This window comes from Bradysia coprophila (assembly GCF_014529535.1).
Source record: "Bradysia coprophila strain Holo2 chromosome X unlocalized genomic scaffold, BU_Bcop_v1 contig_39, whole genome shotgun sequence".
Taxonomy (NCBI): domain Eukaryota; kingdom Metazoa; phylum Arthropoda; class Insecta; order Diptera; family Sciaridae; genus Bradysia; species Bradysia coprophila.
The window spans coordinates 3851524-3865725 of NW_023503329.1; the positions used below are offsets into that span (position 1 = coordinate 3851524).

A 14202-nucleotide genomic window follows, 5' to 3' on the forward strand; every position below is an offset into this window, starting at 1 on the left:
ACAATTTAATTTTTTTTTGAACAGTCTGAATACACAGCTCGAAGATGCATTTTAATTATCGAGTATTGTTGTTTCTCTTAATGGTTTCGATAATTAAGATATGGCGAATACAATGATAAGTCCTGTGATGAAGGAAATTTCCGAGAAATTCGGATATTTCGTTTTAAAATTGTTCGAAATTTATAGGTTTGAGCAACCGTCAGGGCACCTCATGATAAAGTTTATCTCATTTACTAGTGGATTGCATCTACATCATGGATTGCTTCATATACATATTAAGTTACAAAATTTTCAAAAGCAAAATGATCAATATTAATCCTAAATTTGTACCTGTACATGACACAAATTCCACCCATGGAGTGGCTTCTATTCTTAACAAAAATTACCCTACTCTATTTATCCAGAACCATGGAAACTGGCCTGATTCAGGAGAATCAGGGGAAAACATTAACTATCGTTTTTTATTCTCATTCGAAAGAAGATAATAAACCTCGTCCAATGACTGGGTTGTTGGCAATGTACCGAGCACAGAAGCTGAATTTCCACGTTGAATGTCTATGGATAGTCTCTGCCGAAGGAAAAGCGTAGCTCTCTTCTCGTTAGTGATATTCGAGATTCTCTTGCCTAATTCGGAAACAAATTGCTTTGCATGAGGACCCCATGGACCAAGCGTTTCAAAACCTAGATTTCATCAGTTAGGGTGATCATTTCTGATCAATGCACACAGATCATGGGATCCTTTGTGCTACCCTGTCATCATTAAAATCTTGAAGCCCTTTTTAGGACCTCAACTCCTTCTCAACCTATTACCTTACGCACTAAACGAGCCACTCCAGGCGAGCAAACTCATCCCTATGATTAGGTACCAAAATGATCAGCTAATCTCTAGGGCAGAAAGCAAAGAGTGACTGGCGTCAACCTCGCTTCATTAGATTGTGGTTGCCAGAAAGCCACTGGGAGGACGGCTGCGTCTCATCCCTTAGGCCTTACACTAATGAAAGCAAGTAAGGCAACATTGTCGCCCGAATCACAGTCCTTGTCATTGAGATTGACAAAGCCTGTGATTTACATTCCGCTCGAAATTGACCTGGTCCAGTCTCATATTTCATAAGACTAGCCCGTTCGAACGTAAGCTTTCTCTGCAGTGAGCCAATATAAAAGCCGAGCCAGGCAGAAGCGTCACTCAACAGCGTGCCACCAAATGGCCAACCGCAAAACTTTACCACTATTTAGCCCAAAAGCCCTTACTTCCAAATTAGACTGCCGAACCAGCCACCTTTGAGAAGAGGGCCTTCGGTGCTAAAGGTAAGATGACAGCTTGTCCAGACTATGACACACTACTGAATAGCACAACGACCCGACACGGCGACCATATCGTCCCTTTGCAAAGAGTTTTGCACAGCATCAAGTACATTCCCCGGATATAAATTCAGAGAGCTGTACACTGATCGAGTGTATACTGTCTCTGCGAGGAATCAAAATAAAAGCCGGTAAAAACTAGCATCTGTCAGCGGCATAACACCACCAATCCATCCGTCGACGTTGTCCACTCTATAGCCCGAAAGCCTAAGCTCTATGAATAGTCCGGATCACTTTACTCATATAGAAGCAAAATAGGACCTAGCCACATCATTGAGTAAACTTTTAGACCATAAACCAGCCGAATTACAAAGCTGGCGAGTGAGGCAAAGCTACTAAGAGTCCTGGTAGTGACACACCACTAAGAAGAGTACCAATCTCGACAAGCCTTCCTAATGTCTCTTCGCAAAGACATTCCGCTTACAGCGTCCAAAAATTCACTGAAACACGTTCTCAAAATATTCGTCGTGAATTTCTGGTAGATCTAGCTGTCACTGTCTTTCACCGGTATGCTTATACACGTACACAGTGTGAGGTTATGACGAGCACCGTATCATTAGCCGCACGAAAACGTTGGTTTATTGGATTATACGAGAACTCCAACTTTAGCGGCGACTTCATAACTGAGATTTAGTCAACAGAAATGTTTTTCTGGTCAGTTCTGACTACAAAAAGTATAATTAAATTCAGACACAGAAACAAAACACTTGTTGACGTTTGCAGTGTTGCCAGTTCCGTTTCAAAACCTAAAGGAACAAAGATGTATTGGCCAATTAAAGAATTATATAGTGTGATCTTTTTATCCTCTGCCGTTTTTGCCACCCAACCAACATGTCTTGAACTGTTCATCAAATACGATTTTGCAACTGTGTCTCGGCAAGTTGCGTCCCACAGTAAACATTTTCCAGCAGACCATGGTATCAAGGTGAGTCCATCGGGATGTTTTCCATCTTCACGCACGACTCCAGGTGGTTCCAAAATTGCTGGAACTCCTGCAGAAACTATACCTCTTCTAAGTGTTTCGTTTAAAGATTTATGTCTCAGATGTCAGCCTGATGCTTTTATACAAAATTCTTTTACAATATTTTTTGATTATATAAAAAAATCTCCTCTCCTCAAAGGACACAAGTAGCATTAGCGCGCTGAAGAGTAAAATATTGTTTTGCACGTATCTTTCCCGTTGGAAGTTTTCCAAGATTTGTTAATTTGTTTGAGCCTCTCTTTGCACCATGGCATGATCCTAAAATTGCGGATGCCTAAGGGTATAATTTTGTTCAAGTATTTTGCGTTAGTCGTAACTTTTTGTTGTGGCACCTTGCTCTGCAATTCTACCACCTTTTTTTAAAAAAGTTTTCTTCAGATATGATGGACCTAATGTTAATCAAAGTTAATTATCTGATATGTATTTGGGAAGCGCAATTCTATGAATACAAACAAGTGTCGGTGTAGCTGCCATTTTTGGGAAAATAATTTTCTAATTTCCCTCGATGAATTTTCACAAATTTCGTTACATGAAAATATTGTGGAAATTGTAGGAAATCTGGATAACTGAAAGAAATTGAAGAAAATAATTTCCTCTAAAGAAATCTGTCCCGTGCTGATCAGGCTTGTTAATTAAAATCATAGTTGGGAACGCCTGTATAATTATCAATATCTGAACGCTACACGATATTCACGATATTACAATGACGAAGTGCAGAATGAAAAAGAAACTAAAGCGAAATAATATTTTTTTAAAAAACGAGCCAACGAAGGAACGAATAAGACGAAATAAATCAATCAACTTACCATAAATAAATTTAAATATTTCAATGAACTTTTTACGTACTCCTTATATTCCGTGGAGAATAATGGCAGTCATTTATCATTAACGTCCCTTGTATTTTCAATAAACTGACTTAATTGATTCTGTCTGCCGCCAATTATTAATTAAAAATGATTCTTAACGTTGGATGGTAAAATATAATTTATTTTCAACCATAACTCGATTACACGATTACACCCTAATATTATTATTTAAGAAAAGAAAATTGCAAAGAAAAATATTATATGGAAAAGAAGAGGCAGAGAGCGAAACATAAAAAAAAAACTCCGACGGAAAGAAATTGGAAAATTAATCAGTTGACTTTAATGCGTTTAAATGGCAGGAACCTACACAATATCTCAATTTATTTGCGTTCAATGATTATTTTCTTTTGGGATGCGATGAAGATATTAAATAAATTTTGGTAATCACGGGTGTAATAATACGTTATGTACTCAATGTGTATACATCAGTGGTGGTTTGATTAGCAAATCGGTAGCAAAATATATCTGAAACATTTTATAATTTTTATCATTACGTTGTCGTTTTCTGGTACTGCTAGCTTGCAGGGTCGTCCTTGAAATAAACATCTGTTAATATTTTCGTTGAAAATATCCGAAAGACAAAATATTTTAGGTAGAGACTATTGGCAGGCGCCTGCCAATAGCCAACTCATTATTGAAAATGCTATTGGCAGGCAGGACCTGCCAATAGCCAATGTATGTTTGAAAATGCTATTGGTAGGCGCCTGCCAATAGCCCATTTATTATTGAAAAGACTATTCGCAGGCGCCTGCCAATAGCCAATGTATTATAAAAAATGCTATTGGCAGGCGCCTGCAAGTAGCCGATTTATTATTGAAGAGACTATTCGCAGGCACCTGCCAATAGCAATTTTAATAATACATTGGCTATTGGCAGGCGCCTGCGAATAGTCTAATTATTATTGACAAGACTATTCGCAGTCGAAAGTGGAGAACATGAGGTGTTTTGGCGCAGCGCCAAAACACCTCATGTTCTCCACTTTCGACTGCGAATAGTCTTGTCAATAATAATTAGACTATTAAGGTAAATTTCTTTATTTGATTAATATTTGATACTATACCAACGATGACGAGCATTAACCTGTATGGGTTATGACTTATGGGCGTAATGCCTTTTTTAATCGATAATTTATTACAAGTGATTCTATCGGTCATTCACGGCTCTTTAAACTATGCTGCATTTAGAGTATAAATATGGTGTCGGTTACTTTTTATCGGTAGAATTGAATTAAACTATAGGTCGAATATAATATCCCAACTTTTTAGTCTGTCAATTGCAGACCTTTTGCAACAGTCACTTCATAATAATTATGAACTTCCTAGCATGTGAGCCGCAGACCTGTTGCAGCATTTCGTAAGAGGATGAACTTTCTAGTGTGTCAGCGACAGATCTTTTGCAGCACTTCTTGAAAGGATGAACTTTCTAGTCTGTCAGCCACAGACCTTTTGCTGAAGTTCATTAATGTTGAAGTAATGAATTGATGAATCGACACTTCGTATGTTGCACAGTAGTGCACGCTCGTGAATCGTTAAATCCTACCCATGTAGTTGAATGGCCAAGTAAAAGAAGAAGTGGGTAATCACTTGAGTTTGAGAGAGTTTGATTTCGGGAGAGTGAGGTCTGATTAACTTGTAGAATGGCATTCATCTGAATGGAATGTGATTGGTGAAATGATGTGAAACAGTTGAGACTTGGGTTAAGGTTAATGTGTTATCAATTTTTAGTTTCAAGTGATTTTGGATATTTGCATTGTATAATGAAGAATCTTTAGGAAATTGATTATTCATTAAGGGAAAGTGTTGAAATATCGAGTATGGAATGTTTCACCGTGAGCATATTTAGTGAGTGCAATGACATCGGTCATTGTGTAAAGGGAAATTAGTAAGCAAATTCCTTTACAAATATAGTTATTGTATCGTGTGACATTATGTGTTATAAAACCTGAATACACAGTATTATTATTGGTCAGTCTTAATACGTCTTTCAATATATCCACTGCAACAATTAAGGGATGAACTTCCCAGTCTGACAGCCATAGACTTATTGCAGCAGTTCAGAGCATAAAAACGGAGTTACAATATCTCCGTTTCTTTAAGTTTTATTCCAACTTTGTTATTGTTTATATTTCTAGTCTATTTCATATCACCACTTCCCAAAGTTTAGTCTCTGATCATATTTATCTCCATTTCTTTAAATTTTATCTCCACTTATAATTGTTTTTATCTACATTCCGTACATGTGGAAAATCAGCACGATTTCGGACACAAAAATTGCATTTATGGAAAAGCTAAATTTATAATAGAGTGGCCGTTGCTAATTAGCAATTAGTCTTTCAATAATACATGGGCTATTGGTAGGTGCCTGCCAATAGCATTTTCTTCAATAATAAATTGGCTATTGGCAGGCGCCTGCCAATAGCATTTTCAATAATAAATTGGCTATTGGCAGGCGCCTGCCAATAGCATTTTCAATAATAAATTGGCTATTGGCAGGCGCCTGCCAATAGCATTTTCAATAATAAATTGGCTATTGGCAGGCGCCTGCCAATAGCATTTTCAATAATAAATTGGCTATTGGCAGGCGCCTGCCAATAGCATTTTCAATAATAGAATGGCTATTTGCAGGCGCCTGCCAATAGTCACTTCGAATATTTTACTTCATTTGTTCTAACACACATCTCGTTATATAATAGAGTATTGATCAGAGCTCTTAGTTTACTGTTATCAGATCAGTACAATGGAAAGCGCAGCAATTGTTGATTTCATCAACGCATAATTGCTCGCGTGTTGTTGGTTTAATAATAGTTATTTTCCTAACGCATGCTAAAATGCTTTTTTAGCGAATGAAGGGTTTTGAATTCGCTAAAAAAGCCTTTTAGCATAAGTTTGTTAGGAACAACGTTTTTCCTAAACGACGTGGGAAATAAGCGACGAAGTCGCGATATTTTAACACTTGTTAGGAAAAGTACTTTGCATCCTACAACGATTCATGCAGCACACGCTTCTAAAGTTTGAAAATTACACATTGTGATTCTGAGTTGAATGAAGTTACTTTATATAAAATGCATAAAACGTTGTAACGCAAAATTGTTCATGTGTTTTCAACCTTTTTAGGCTCACGATGTGTATTATGACACACGGCCTACGGCACATCTAGAGCCTAATAAAGTACTTTGCACTCGATGTCATAAATAACCAAAATTAGGAGTTTGTTGGAACGAGTTAGTAAGTGAGTCAACAACTATGAACGTACATTTATATGCACTTTACGGGTGTCTGTACTCAAGAAAGTTCAAAAAGAAGAAAGTTGCTAACACCCTCATACTTAAAACTTTGCCGAAAATCGACCATTTATCAAATTTATTTAGCATAATGTAGAATCCTCAAAGTCCATTATAACACATCAATTCGCACTATTGTTAAATTTGAATTTAATTTTCCACACACACAGGCATCGTTGTTCCGCATTTTTCAAAGCGTTTTCCATGCGCCCAACGAAGAGCATAGCCGTGAATTGAAGAAATTGGGAATTTACATTGTTCGCCAGTTTGTAGCTGTGGCACCGTCAAATCCGAAAATTTACGCAGAAATGCTGTTTTTGAAATCACTTCGGGAAGCTAATGATATTGAAATGGGCTATGACACCGTGCATGAAACGTGAGTATAATTTTTTACTAGAACTTCGAAAAAAAAAATCTCTGCGCCCACCACTATTAGAAATTGTGTTAACGTGTTGATTCAACACTGTTGAATTTATAGTTAGCAATTGCCAGTTTATTTGAGAGTTAGAATTTTTATTCAAAATACGTACACCGTCCAAATAGAAAACCTTTCTTCTTTGCTGCCGATAATACCCTCAATAAATACGCATTCAAAAATCAGTTTAATCTGAGGTCAGCCCGGGTCCAATAATTTTAGAAAAAGAACGTGACCTGAACCTGGTTTCATGTTCACAACCTTACCACTTAAATATGCATTTTTGGCCTACACATTCCTAAAATCGATTTTTAACCGTGAAGCCATGATGGCACATTTTTGGCCAAATGTAGAAAAATGTAGAAGACAGCATGATTTACAATTTTCTTCAAATTGCCAAAAATGTGCCATCATGGCTTCACGGTTAAAAATCGATTTTAGGAATGTGTGGGCCAAAAACTGACATTTCTTTTAATAGAGATAGGTTTGCGATCAGGACTGGCCTAAATGATATATTCAGGTTTCAGGCCAATTCAGATCAGGTCAAAACTGATCATATCAGGTTCAGGTCAAAACTAACACTTTCAGTAATTTTCAGGACTGATTCAGGTAATACTGACCTGTTTCGAGCTTTAATTTTTATTATGATAAATGTGATCCTACCAGTATTTAAATCCTAGCAGCTACATCCCTGTGTCACTTGGAATCTTTGAATTATGATAAGGACGTTACAAGAAATCGAAGTCATGAGAAGAAATGACAAAACTTAATAAATCGCAACCTTTTATCTACGCGCAAAACTGTACCGCCGCAATGAATCTGTTCCGGTCCAATTAAAGTAATTTTCAATGTAAATCAATTGGCTAATATACCAGTAGGTCGCGATCCACAATACATAAAACACAAAGTTTTGATTGCGCATAAAAATCAAAGTTTTTGTATATCACAGAAATTTTACGATCCTTTTCATGGTTTGATTAGTCAGTTGACTTAACATTATGCACAAGGAATGAAAACAACAAGAAAAACTTTACTCAATAAACAACATCTTTTTTCCCCCCGAAACTAATCAACGAAATTATATTCCGCAGCGATAACAAAAGAGGATGGAGCGAAGAACAAGAAGACGAACTACGGCATCTCTATATGGAAAATCAAAATAATCCGCAAACGGATCAAGGTACATTTAATTTGGTAACAAAGAATCACATTACCCATCATAATTGCATCACTTTGTGCTGCGTGTGTGTGTAAATGATAACTCTTTCGAATATGTGTGTGGCTGTGTGTAAATGTTAAGCCCATTTTTGTAGCTTGTTGCCTGTCCGAAAGTTTTCGTTTTATTACTCCAATTCCATGTCCAAATAGCCGAACATATCGAAAATCCTTTTTTGTGTATCTTTAATCCCAATTTCGATAAAAACAAACCAACAAAAATTAGCTTTGTTTATCGCATGGCTTAACACATCTCCCATTATTTTATTATAGCTTCATGTTTAGGCGATTCATAAACATATGTAACAAGAAAGTATCAGCTCAGTGCTCGGATATTGTGTATAACAATACGTACATTTTATTCACCTGAATTGTTAAGTATCTCTTCTCTTCGATGTGTTGTATAGCTTTAAATGGCTATATCGAAGCGAAAATAGGACAAACAAGAAGTGGGTATAGGTACGAAGCAACAAAAAAAAAACACTCCGAGAAATCTTTACTCAACAATCTGTGTATTTCGAATATGTTCTGGATACCTTGTAAATATTAATGCGAATACAGCTCGTCTGTATACCACACCGCATACATGTACTTATGTGGTATCGTTTTCGTATCCCACCATACATGATAGTCGTACAGTGCACACTACATGTCCGTCTCCATATCCGAGGTCTCCACATTATGTCGATACACACACATATATATGTACAAAAATGGTACATCCACAATATTGGTAACTTCAATAAAACTTTTCCAATTTAATCCTTCATTCATCTTCCATTAAAGTTGGGGCATAGAAGAAGAAATGGAAGTATAGTATAGAGTAGGGAGAGAGAAGCGAAAAAAAAATATGAAAACATATTCCGACAGAGATAGAGCATGAAAATAAAAAATGATATTTTACCTAACCATCGATAGATAGAAATAAATGGAAAATCAAAATTTTTTTTTTTCTGTGAAGCAAAACCGAAAAACGAATCGAATGAAGTAAAGGAAGATGCAATAATAAATCTGCTGGAAGAAGTATAAATCAATTCTTTTCGATTTTGTGAATGGTTGAGGAAATACCGAGCAATTTTTGCGGTTAGAATTTGATTTGAGGTTTGAGTCAAAGAGTTTTTTTTTTTTTTAAGAAACATACCGACTACGTAAAGCCCCAAGCGAAAGTGTATCAATTTTATAGACGACCTATAATGGTTAAAAAAACTATTGGCACTAAGTTCGAAAATACCTGCTAGACCGGGGGCCTATGTGTAAATCAGTCTCTCATAAGTTCAGTGCTTGAAGCATCATGAAAACAGTTTATAGTTCACCGAGGGAAATAAAATTGTAAATTACAATTAAATGTCACACAGCACATTATGAAAATTAAATTTAATTCTCGATTTATTCACAAAATTTATCATATCACTCTTCCGCTCACTGGTCAATTACTGGTTAACGGGTCAATTAAACGGCAACGCTCCCAAAAAATGAAGAGTTTTTTTAACCTTCCTCCCCTAAAAACACGAAAATGGAAAATATCGAAAATGTATGAGGCGTTCATGCCCCTAAGAGAGTACTTCATCATATTATGTCATCATTAATAGCTACTGCTTTCGAGTCTTCACTTCTACCAAACACTTCTAAAAATAACCCGGTGTTTGGAACCATTTGATCGAGTTTCCTCGTCCTCAATTCTAGATCTACAATTTCATTGACAATTTCAGAGCGCGTATGCAAATCATGTTTTCTTCCCGGTATCCGAGTCGACATTTTCGAAATTTACCGGTAACCAAAAACGCAAAATTGACTTCCCGCACATACATTTCCCGCTGGTTTGTTCAGCTATCATTTAATTTCCCGGTATCCCAATTTTTTTCCTACAAATTTCCCGGTATCCTGGATACCGTGGATACACATAATTTGCACACGCGTTTCAGAGTGACAGGTGCATTTCTGTTTCACATCGTGATTTAATTTCAAATGCAAATTTGGGCTCAACACAACTTGTTTTGTGTGATGGAGTTTCTAATTGCTGTCAATGCAACTTTACGCCGCACCACCATAATCTTCTTAATTTGTCTTCAAATTTCCCTATTTAGTGTCAGGTTCTCATTTTATATTGCATATTGTTGACTATATCGAAGGTTATGCAGGTAGTATACGATCTAACCGTCCTATTCCATTAGTTGAGTGGCTCGAATTTCGAGTTATGTTTTCTGTGAGATATTTCGCTGCTGTTTCGAATGTGTGTAACGGGATCAGTGCATATAACTTTTTACCAACAGCAAATTAGTGTTCGGATCAAAATCTACTACTTCATTAGATTTTATAATAATTTACATCCACAATCTAATGACTAAAATTCGATCATTTTGCAGACGTTATCGATTGGATACTGGACAATCTCATTGATAAGACTCGTACGCGTCGAATGGTCATCAAAAAATTGAAAGATCTTGGTCTCATATTTAAGGCACCGACCAAGAAATCGAACGCATTACCCAAAAATACCTGGCTCTTCGATCAGGATCAACGATTACGTGATTTATACGACGAGAATCGACTTCATGACGGTACGTAAGACGATTAGTAACGGCGTGACATGTTAATTGATTGATATAAATTTCTGTTCGTTATTTGACAGACTGTCTCGCCAAAATTGAAGCTGAATTCGATGGTCGTTCGAAGAACGCTATTATCAAACGAATGATTGCTCTGGGCTTGATTGCGGATCGATCGGAAATTGTACCTCGAAAAGCGAAAAAGTCCAACAAAAAATCGAAATCTGCTGGCCGCAGCGATGACGATGATGACGAGGAGTCCGGTTCGAATGATGACAGTGATGACGAAGCTGACAGAGTTCAAACTAAACGTCCCAAGAAACAAGCTAAACCAAAGAAAACCACGAAATCGGCAAAGAAGCCGATTGTCAAAGTTCCATTCAAGTTGAACCATCTGAAGACACTTCTATCCGAAATGAATGATTCGTTGAAGCTGGTCCTACCGTGGCTTCAAGAGTCGTTAAGCGATGCTGCCGAAGATATGGAAGAGACTCCGAACGATGGTGACAATGGAGTTCCGTTAGTTCCATTCACCATGGACCAAAGCAATGCAATGGATGACGAAAATTTCAAGTTTTTCTTGACCGCACTCGGTATTCAGCCACCGGTTGAACAAATGGTAAGTTGAATGGTTATATATCGATTCAATCAGTCCACTTTCAATGGCCGAAAATACTTCCAGGAAACCTATTGGCGTATTCCGGTCTATTTTACGTTGGAAGACCTTAACTTACGGGTTCAGCTTTTGGCTGGCGAATTGGATGATGAAGAAGAAGAAGAACAAATCCAACAACAGCAAGCTGCTCAAGACGACGTAGAAATGGAGCCAATTATGTACTCCACAGACGACGACGAGGATGAGGAAAGTGACGTTGGAGATTCGTCTAAACCAAAATCTCCGCTTAAAAATTTGATGTACAACGACAGCGACAATGACGACGACACCCACCGCACGCCAATGAAGCGTAACGCTACAATCGAACAAAAGAAGGACAACGCAAAGAGAAAATTCGACATTTTCGACATGATAAAAGAGCCCGAGTCGGAGGAGATTGCAATGCAGTCACAGGAGCTGCGCAGCCGTTTGGCTACGCTAATTGATTCGGATGATGATTCGGACAATGAAACGATTACTCACACCAAATCCGTGAATAAGTCACACCACCGAAACGCCATCGTCGACACGGATTCGGAAGACGAGAAAGAAAATACGGTTTTGATTTCATCAGCCAATGATGCAGCAACAGCGACAACAACAACAAAATCTCTTCCGTCGACGACTTTGGACAGTCATTTCGATTCAAGTGCCTTTGATGGAAACCATTCATCACATAGCATCGGCATTAATGTGTCTGACGATGTGAATGGTACACGTAACAATAAACGTGAACGATCTGAATCCGATGAATCGATGGTGGATGGAGAAAATGTTGTTGCCAATAAAAAGGCAAGGAAACTTGTATCTCGACGAGCTGTAATTGATGATGATGACGATGAGTAAAATGTATTTTATTTTCACTCTCCATAAAAATTCAACTTCGATCCCCCGGACTGATGTCGGATTGGATGGATGGATGGTTGGATATTCCATTTTTTTTAGATTTAGATTTTAAAGAATTTCATTCAACTTTCGACGTGTATACAGCAACATGTTTATTGTTCGCTTCAGTTTACACTTTTTTCTTCTTTTCTGTGTTTTCGTAATAAAATAAATTGAAGACGTTTTGCAAATTCTTGCTGTTCAATATGCTACGTACTTGTGCACTCATCATCTTCTATTCTTTACATTTTCGAAACGACGAAACCCATAACTCAACTTGTCTGGACATTAAAACCCCCGATATGAAAACTTTGAAAACGGTAAGTACGGTTATGCGTCAATGTACGGATGATGAAACGAATGACCATTTTACTGATGCTCGTTTGAGATGCACAGCATACACCCAATGATTTCGTTCGGTAGCTCTAGCGTTTATTATTCTCTGTTACAAAAATCATTTCCACGAAATTACACCTCACTTTCAGCTAAAAGTTTCCATCATATCCTCAGTTGTACAGTTGCGAACGTAAGAAATTTTAGAAAATTCATGAAACTGCAGAACTTTTTATTGATCTTTATCGTTTGGATTGCTTAAAATTAGTCCTTTGATCGTTTCAACAAACAGAGATTCAAAATAGTATCCATTAACCAGTAGAGGTGTGCCGAAGGAGTGGACTGAGTGTGCACTCAAATTATTACACTTTATCTCGAAAGTGATTCGTGAAGTAGCTGAACAAATATTTCATCTTGTATCGATGTAACAGGTGTTTGAAATGCCCATTCCGCTTCTACGATACTCAGATAGTTGAGCAATGATCTTACTACGCCTGCTTTTGAAGTAATTTTTTTGGAGTCTTTTATTTGAGGTAAGTATTATGAAGTTGTGGCAATATATACAACGGTTTCATGTTAGCAGACCTCCCACGCCAAAAATGAGCTCCTTAATTCAGGAATAAGGAGGAATTTTTTTAAAAATCAGTAGGATTCAGGAGGTTTTCATAGTCATAAAATAAGGAGATTCGTGACTGTTATCAAAGAAATGAACGCCAAAATTATTTAAAAATTTGTGAAACAAATCTTTTACAAATAAAGACTTTTCGAATGACAAACGATACAGTTGCATTAATATGCTAAAGGTAAATTTTTTTGTGGAGTCGTAAAGAAGAAGGACTAAAACGACAATCTAATTCGTTTCATTAGACGACATTTTTAGAAAGTTTACTCATATTCAGCTTGAGTCGTAAAATTGTTATGCCCGTTTCCAAAACCATCATTAGTGTGGTTTTGACAATAGTTTTCTTAAAGTTTATGTAGGAATGTAAGGAATAATTAGGAATTTTTGAAAAAGAAAGGATGTGAATTAAGAAGGTTTTGATTGTCGTGAAAATCGTAGTTGTCTTCGTCCGAGCTTCACGTATGTATCCACAGCCCATTGCCAAATCGAAACGTGAAAAAACCCAGAATCTGATTTAATCTGCGAATCTTTGTAAAATATGAGATTGATATGCGATTCTCTCGGGTCTCCTTGCATTTAATAATTCTTTCGCCTTGATAGAACTGTTCATATCACAATGATTCTCTCTAGGTCTAGCTCATACAACAACATTGAAAGTGTTCTACCGTTCTTAATCAATAATTGGTACCTGTGTGGTACAAGTGAGTGGATATCAAGTAATATGTGAGGGAAGCGAGCGAAAAATTTTCATTTAAAACGGTTGTAGTCACTAACGTTCTAGTTCCAGACAATAAATATGTGTCGATAATGAGGTAATTTTCCTATGCTCACTCGTTTTTTTTTGTCGAAAAAGTAGGAAAATAGGAGAATTTACTAAAAATAAGGAGGATTAAGGAGGGTTCATCAGAAATAAGAAGAATAAGGAAAATAAGGAGAAGTGGGAGGTCTGTGTTAGTGTACCACGTACTAAGACTTGTGTTTTGGAGGATAGGCAAAATAATTAGCCAAGTTCGTAGTGAGGTTCGTTGTGCCAGATAAGTCAGT

At 37.1% G+C, this 14202-nt stretch overlaps 1 protein-coding gene across 1 annotated transcript in view; it reads left to right on the plus strand.

The window, feature by feature from the left end:
* Nucleotides 1-12394, plus strand: part of LOC119069857 (protein timeless homolog) — a 241190-nt gene extending 228796 nt beyond the window's left edge. Inside the window, exons 15-19 of the mRNA XM_037174032.1 lie at nucleotides 6658-6863; nucleotides 7994-8082; nucleotides 10481-10675; nucleotides 10747-11282; nucleotides 11346-12394. Coding sequence (XP_037029927.1) covers nucleotides 6658-6863; nucleotides 7994-8082; nucleotides 10481-10675; nucleotides 10747-11282; nucleotides 11346-12164 — 1845 coding nt within the window. The 3' untranslated portion in view covers nucleotides 12165-12394. The remainder of the gene's footprint in view (nucleotides 1-6657; nucleotides 6864-7993; nucleotides 8083-10480; nucleotides 10676-10746; nucleotides 11283-11345) is intronic.
* Nucleotides 12395-14202: the final 1808 nt, after the last annotated feature.